This window comes from Rhinolophus sinicus, chromosome 1 (assembly GCF_057876585.1).
Source record: "Rhinolophus sinicus isolate RSI-liver-muscle chromosome 1, RSI-T2T, whole genome shotgun sequence".
Classification (NCBI taxonomy): Eukaryota; Metazoa; Chordata; class Mammalia; order Chiroptera; family Rhinolophidae; genus Rhinolophus; species Rhinolophus sinicus.
Genome location: NC_142501.1, coordinates 56,876,442 through 56,884,842, shown reverse-complemented (window position 1 = coordinate 56,884,842; position 8,401 = coordinate 56,876,442). Strand labels below are relative to the sequence as shown.

General features: G+C 35.2%; 1 protein-coding gene across 1 annotated transcript; it reads right to left on the bottom strand.

Annotated features, from left to right (window-relative positions):
- Nucleotides 1–6,294: 6,294 nt before the first annotated feature.
- LOC141568624 (olfactory receptor 6C2-like) lies at nt 6,295–7,242 on the bottom strand. Its single transcript, XM_074319021.2, has one exon. It carries the CDS (start codon nt 7,240–7,242, stop codon nt 6,295–6,297), a length of 948 nt encoding a protein of 315 aa, XP_074175122.1.
- Nucleotides 7,243–8,401: the final 1,159 nt, after the last annotated feature.

The following is an 8,401-nucleotide window of genomic DNA, read 5'->3' as shown; positions in this document are numbered from 1 at the left end:
TAAAATAAGAATCCTTGAGTCAATATTGTTTTACAATTAATCAATCAATAAAATACACAGGAGAAAATAAAGATCATCTTTATAGTAGAATATGCTGATTAATCAATACAGAAGTAATGATTAGTTAGCAAACCATCATTGGATGCTATAAATAGTGGATGAGTTTCATGAGGAACAGGTTATTTACATAGTCTTGAAATATCTAACAAATTACATATTACGTGGAGAAAATAGTAACTTTGTAGTCTAGAGAAATCTGGAAGAGACTACCTTAACCAAGTGATCAGTTACCATCATCAGTGGGAAAACCAACATTATCTGGCTCTTGATCATATGGACTAAGAAAGGATCTATGGTCACTTTTGCTTTATTCCTCAATTTAACCTTTAGGGGGATCAGATGAGCTCAAATAACATATCCTCTTCAAAAATCTCAAGACAATAAGGTGAAAGATAAGCTGAGGAACTGATTAAAAGAACTGAACAGAAATGAGAACTAAATGCAATGTGTAATCCTGGATTATGCTGGACTTGAAAATAAAAAGATATAAAAGACATTATTGGGAAAATGATGAAATTTTAATATGGACAATGGATTTGAAAATATTAATATGTCAGATTTTCTGATTTTGATTATTATCCTTTGGCTATGTAACACAATGATCTTATTAGGAAACATAGCCTAAGATAGTGAGGTAATTTAAGATAAAAAGGCACAACGTCCAACTTACTATCAAATGGATAAGAAAAACATGTATATATATTTATATTAACAGTATTAGTATTTATATATAAAAAGTATACATAGTATATAAAGTATATATACATATACATACACCCATATATATTGTAGATACATAGTGTATAAAGTATATATATATATACATAGTATATAAAGTATATATAGTACATACAACATATATACTATATGTATATAAATGTATATATCTGTATTTCTCAATGTCTCTATCTTTATCTCTCTCTATCTCTATCTCAACGTACATCTGTATTTGAGAGAGAAAAAGAAGGAAAGAGAGAGAATGAGAGAGAGTGAATGATAAATAAACATGTTATATAATTTCACATATATGAAAGGTCTAGAATAGGCAAATTATAGAAACAGAAAGCATATTAATGGTGCCAGGGGCTGGAGGAAGGGAGAAATACGGAGTCACTGTTTCATACATATGGAGTTTCTTACTGAGAGACGAAAATGTTCTAAAATTAGATAATGGTGATGATGGCACAACTTTGTGAACGTACTAATAGTCAATGATTTGCACACAATAAAATGGTTAGAAAGGTGAATTTTATGTTATGTGAATTTTACCTTAATAAAAAATATTCCTGGAGAGGGATGTTAAAAAATGTAAATTGAATTGGAAGAGCTAAGAGCCTTTAGAACCCTAACTTCATGATTGTCAGCTCACTTTATGAAAATCTTTGTCTTGTTAGGAGAGGAAATTGAAAAGTGAGATGAGATAATAGAAATGATACTAACAAGAATAATGTTGATTATGTGCTGAAATGCTTGGCCATAGTGCTTTTTAGTTTAGAAGGATAACAGTTATCAAGGAAGAGAGGGCTTATTTTCCAGTCACTATGCCTGCACTTAATCCAGGAACACAAGTTGATAGGTTGCTAAGCCTGAAGCTGAGAAAAATCAAATGTTAGCATTTAAAGTGGCTGATTTCCCACTCATCCCTGACAAGCAAGCCACAAAGCACCCAGAATTCAGTCTAGCAGAGAGAAATGATGGAGGCATGCATATAGATTGCATGTAAAAGGTGAATTAATAAGAATGATATAAGCCTGTATAAAATTAAATACAGGTCCAACCCAGCACCAGGCTGGCCCCTGCAGATTCAGGTTTATGGACACCCCTGCACCAGTTCAGTCCCCATTGGACCCAGCCTTCAGGCCACCCCCAACATCACAGGCTCCATACCTGCCCCTATAGACTCAGGTCTCAGGCTTGCCAAAATGGATTCAGATATCAGGCCTACCCCAGTGGATTCAGGCTCCAGACCCACCCATGCAGACCTAGGTACCAGGTCAGCTTGTGTGGAACTATGCAGCAGGCCCATCTGCTGAACAGTCAAAAGGCCAGTCCACCTGAGGACTTCAGCAGCAACTCCACCCATGGACCCCAATAGATGGCAAGCCCAGAACTTCTGGGTGAGCTGACATAAAGGGCTTTCCCTACCAAAGCCAATCTGTTAAGACTGGAAGAGGTGCCTACTTCTTCAAATGTACAGACACTAATGAAGGCAACAAGAATCACAAGTAATCAAGGAAACGTAATACCACAAAAGGGGGGAAAAGCATTAGTAATAAACCGTAAAGAAATGGAACTACTAAGTATTAGTAACTTTCTTTTATTTCAAACTGTAACACTCTCACCACTGTACATCTTTCACTTCCAGTTTAAAAGAATGTTACTTTTCAATGCTGAGTGAAATTTTATGCTTTAAATAGTAATTACTAATTATCTTTTTTTTTTGCATTTATTTATGGCCATAACACTTAAAACTGCACATGTAAAGAAGGTTGGCGTAATACTATTTGACTCAGCTTCTTGGCTCCTAATCTTCTTGTCTTCTTCAATTTTACATGTTAATAGATGCTATGGTACATTACTTAAATTAAGTAGTTAAAATTATTTAATTGTTTTGCAAATATGTCAACTATAATAGTTATATTCACTAATTGTTACTTTGTCATTAATCAAATACATTACTAAATGTCACGTAAGTACTTTGGTCTCAATATTGAGTATTTTTAGAGTCTCTTGTACAGATTTCTTTATTCAGATGTAGCTCATATTGATTTTAGTATGTAATTCACTCATGTGGAGTACAAAACTAAAAGCAACAAAGGAACAAGACAAACAAATAAAGAAACAAGAATTTACAGACACAGACAACCGTTTAATGGTTACCAGAGGGTAAGGGGGAAGGAAGGATTGTAGAAAAGGGTAAATGTGGTCAAATATCTGGTGATGGAAGGAGAATGGACTCTGGGTGGTAAGCACAAAATGTGATATATAGATGATGTATTATAGAATTGTACACTTGAAACCTATGTAATTTTACTAACCGTTGTCACCCAATAAATTTAATTAAGAAGAAAGGAAGTCTTTGGTGAATGCTCCATGAGGTCATGTTGATCATAAATAAATATGCTTCAAAATTGACAGAAAGATGATAACTGCAATTTTCTCTCATCTTTTTTCTCCTTATCAAAACATGAAATCTTAATTATACTACAATAGGACATACTCTGATATACAAAATCTAGTACATAAATTCTGAAATGGTTAGACTTTGTTTTGATGTCAAAGCTATTTAATAAACAGAGATAAACAGACACATTGATAAACGAAGAGTATATTATGGAAGAGAGATCCCTAATGCTGTGGCAGCTTATAAATGTCTGATTACAGTGTCCTTTCTCACCCCTCTCCCACCAAAACTACACTTCTGCTTTAAAGGTAGTGTATTGTAGTGGATGGATTGAACATGACTGAAATCAGAATTCAGGCTCTATTATTTGCTACCTATGATATATTTGTCAATTTACTCAGCCTCCTTCCGTCTACATTTTGATACAACTAAAACTGGTAAGGGCATTAATAATAATGTTTGAAAAGAGTTTGACACTTCGGGGCCATTATAAATAAAATAAGGTTTACTTGAACACAAGCACTGTGAAACTGGTAGTTCAAAAAGGCAGTTATTTTCAAAATACTGTCAATAGAAATAATCTAAAAGAATGTTTAATTGCAATTTCTAAGCCCAGTTTTAAAATTTGAAATAAATAGTCCCTGAGGTTTTAATTTAATAGCAGAGGCAATTTTTTACATTTTTCTTTAATGATTAATTCTTTGTCCTTTTTGTCTGTTAGCCATTAGATATAAAAATTAACTTTTAAAGATGACAATTAAACAGGTGATAGTATTTGTGGGGACAGAGTCCCAGAGAACGGTTTCCAGGCTCTTGGCCTCGCGTGGGGAGGTGCTGGCTCGGGTGGTGAATGGCCATCAACTGTGATTGGTTGGTCATCAGCTGTAACCAGTTAGCCAATTGGCTACTGATGTAACTGCTGGGCTGCGTTGATTGGTTGGTTGGTTGGCAGGCAGAGAAGTGAATGGCGACTGTGGATCCTGTGGCTACTACTGCATGTGTCTCGCCTGGCTGCCAGACAGAATATAGTGGTATGACTCCCTTATTTATGTCTCCGTGGGTGTTCCTTTTTGGCCTCACCATTTCCTGCATTCTTATGTGGGGAGTGGGACCAGAGGCCCCGCAGGCCACCCCGCATGACAGTATTAGTAGTGGAGGTTTATTTTCTCTCTCTCTCTTTCCCTTCCTTCCTTCCTTCTTTCCTTCCTTTTTTTCCTTCCTTCCTTCCTTCCTTCCTTCCTTCCTTCCTTCCTTCCTTCCTTCCTTCCTTCCTTCCTTCCCTCCCTCCCTCCCTTCCTCCTTCTGTCCCTCCCTCTTTTCTCTCTCTCTTTTTCAACTAGCATACTGTTACTTGCTTCAAACTCTAAATTCTTCAAGTTAGGAACATTTTCTTCAATTGTCCCCTTGATCATAATTCCCATAATTATTCCTTTATGTAGCTCCTTTCCCCCCCTATTTTTGCCAGTTGGATATCCATGATATCTTCTTAAATCATTCATTAGTGTTAATGTAAACAGTTATCTTATTTCATCAGCATTTAAAATTTGATCTTCTACATGGATGGATCTTGAGATTGTTATGCTAAGCAAAATAAGTTACACACAAAAAGTCGAGAACCATATGATTTCACTGAGATGTGGGATATAAAACTGAAAGCAACAAAGGAACAAGACAAACAAATAAATAAACAAAAACTCATAGACACAAGCAATAGTTTAGTGGTTACCAGAGGGGCGGGGGTACGGGGTGGTAGATGAGTGTAAACGGGGTCAAATATATGGTAATGGAAGTAGAACTGACTCTGGGTGGTGAACACACAATGTGATATATAGATGAGGTATTACAGAATTGTATACTTGAAACCTATGTAACTTTACTAACCATTGTCACCCCAATAAACTTTAATTTAAAAAATTTGAATATCTAATTTGCTCTTATGCATTTATTCTAATTTTGTAACCCATAATAAGTGACATTATGTTTAAATGTATTTTAAATTAAATGTATGTCTTTTTAGGAATTTCATGAATATAAATAAATTGCTAAAACAGTAGTCCCCCCTTATTTGCATTTTCTATTTTGTGGTTTCTGTTACCCAGGCTCAGCTCTGGTCTAAAAATACTAAATAGAAAATCCCAGAAATAAACAATTCATAAGATTTAAATTGCTTGTCTTCTGAGTACTGTGATGAAATCTCGTGCTGTCACTCTCTATCCCATCTGGACCTGAATCATCCCTCTGTCCACACTGTATATGCTACCTGTCCATTAGTCACTAAATAGCCGTCTTGATTATCAGATGGACTGTCGTGGTATCGCAGTGCTTGTGTTCAAGTAATCCTTATTTCATGGAATGATGACTCCAAAACATAAGAGTAGTGATGCTGGCAATTTGAATATGCCAAATAGAAGCCAGAAAGTGCTTCCTTCAAGTGAAAAGGTATGTATGTATAGGAGAAAACATATATAGGGTTTGGTATTACCTCAGGTTTAAGGCATCTACTGGGTGTCTTGGAACATGTCCCCTCCAGATATTTGAGGACTACTATACATCTTATCAGTGATTATGAAGATGTTTCCACTTCTTCAATACTGATTATTCCCAAATTCCCACTAATATCTCTCCACTTTGTTGTTTTCATTATTTTAATTAGCCTAGAAGGCCTTATTTGGTTTAATTTATTTTTAATACATCTTTGCTCTTGCTGTTTTCTATGTTTTATTTTATTCTTAGATTTATGATATTAATTTTGATAACTTTGACTTAGAGAGAGAAACTAGTACTATTACTATATACTGTATCTGCTATATAATTCAAATACTTTTAAATATTATTGTGTTCTCTTCTTCCCAAGAGCACTGAAGAAAGCACTACGTCAGAAATGGAGGCAAGTTTAACTACTTGGAAATATATTTTAAGCTTCACAAATAGGAAAAACATGATGTATGAGTTTTGTTTGGAAGAAGTTTAAGATGAGATTAGAATGCAGCATTAAACGACTTTGAGAAGATTAGTAAGAGTAAATTACAGGCACAAAACAATGAAAAAGTTAGGAGCTGTACTTAATTATTTAGAGGACTTTCTTCTTTCATTTTACTCTGTCTTATTCATCAAAATGTCGATTTCTTTGAGAGAAATAGTATCCTCTTTATGGAGTCATTGAAAGCTTGTTTCACTTGCTTATTCCTCAGGGTGTAAATGAAAGGGTTCAACAAGGGGGCAACAGAAGTAGTTAGCATGAATACGCCTTTATTAATGGCCACTCCTTCCTTTGCTGAGGGCTTGATATAGATGAAGATGCAGCTTCCGTAGGTGATAGAAACCACAATCATATGGGAAGAGCAGGTAGAAAAGGCCTTTTTTCTTTGTTGGACAGAGGGGAATCTCAGAATAGTCCTGAAAATGTATGTGTAGGACAGAAACACACACACTAGGGTGATAACGAGTGCAAATACAGCCACGAGGATAACCATTTGTTCCATTACCCATGTATCTGAGCATGAGATCTTCATGAGGGGACCTGCATCACAGCTAAAATGATCAATGGCATTGGAGTCACAGAATTCAAGCTGGAGGCCCAAGCTAAGGGGTGGGAGAATGATCAGCAAGCCAGACACCCAACACCAGAGGACTAAAAAGGCACAGACCCTATTGTTCATGATGGTCATGTAATGAAGGGGTTTACAGATAGCAACGTAGCGGTCATAAGACATGGCTGCCAGGAGAAAAAATTCTGTTGCTCCAAAGAGAATAACAAAAAATATTTGACTTGCGCAAGCATTGTAGGTAATGCTATTGTCCCCGGTTGATATGCTGTACAGGAATCTAGGAATACAGACAGTGGTAAATGAGATTTCTAAGATGGAAAAATTTCTGAGGAAAAAGTACATAGGAGTTTTAAGATGGGAGTCCACCAATGTGAGAAGGATAATAGTCAGGTTCCCTGTTACACTCAATAAGTAGGTGAGAAATAGAAAGATAAAAAGCAGAATTTGCAGTTGTGGATCATTCGTCAGTCCCAGCAGGATAAAAGTTGTTACTGGTGTGTGGTTTCTCATCACTGACTTTTGAAATCTATCCAATCAGCATATAAAAAGAAGAGATTTTATCGGGACCTAGATATTTGAATTCTGTGCATATAAAGACTGTACATATAAAAACCAAGCAATCCAGTGTACATTTATTTTCTCCTTTCACATCATAATCAATATTGCCATTATTCCAATAGCCTTTCTGAATATTCTTGTATGAGCAGTGGATTATTCCTTCACGATTCTTGTTATTGTAAAATAATCGAAGTTTTTGTCAGATAATTTTTTTGCCCCTTAAAATGTATAAATGTAGTTGATTGTTTGTAATTCATTATATGGATTGGATTTACAAATAAGTTAGGGGGAAAAAAGGTGATGTTATTTCATGTGTACTTAATCCTTCTTCGTCTAAGACAAACCTTGGATACAGGACATATCCACATAGTTAAAAACATGAATGCTTTTCAGTTGTTAGTATGAAAAGATTGTTTTAAGGGTAAGATGCATTTCTCCTGGAAAACAAACAATTAACAATGACAACAAAACACAACCCTGGATCCTGAGATTTTCCTTTGACTCTTCTTCTCTACTTATATTGCTTGTTCTTAACTCAAGGTGGTTTGATGTACAGCTGTTTTATTTATAGTGTGAGAAAATGTATTCAAGATATTTACAAAAAGATATCCTCATATAAATCCATGTTATTTTTGTTAATTGACTGCAGTACTCTTTCTCTCAAAGCCCCTGAAGCTAAGAATACATTTAATAATAACTACTTGTAATCTTCCAGGTTGTGTTTTTTTTTTATTAGGCTTTCAATTTCTTTAAAAAGATAGTGTCTGCACCTTCTCATCTTACTTCTACTCCATTTAAGCTTTAAGCCTCTGCAACCTGACTTTCAATTCGAACCCCCAACTGCTTTTTAATGTTTTTATTAACTTTTTTATTTAAGTGTAGTTGATATACAATCTTAGTTATATTAATTTCAGGTGTAGAATACAGTGATTCGACATTTTTATACCTTACAATGTGATCACCCCACTAATTCTAGTAACCATCTGTCACTGTGTAAGCTTATCACAATCTTATTGACTATATTCCTCTCTACCTTTTCACCCATCCCCCCGTAACCATTCCTTTAGTCTCTGTTTCTATGAGTCAGTTATTGTTTTGCTTGTTTGTTTTG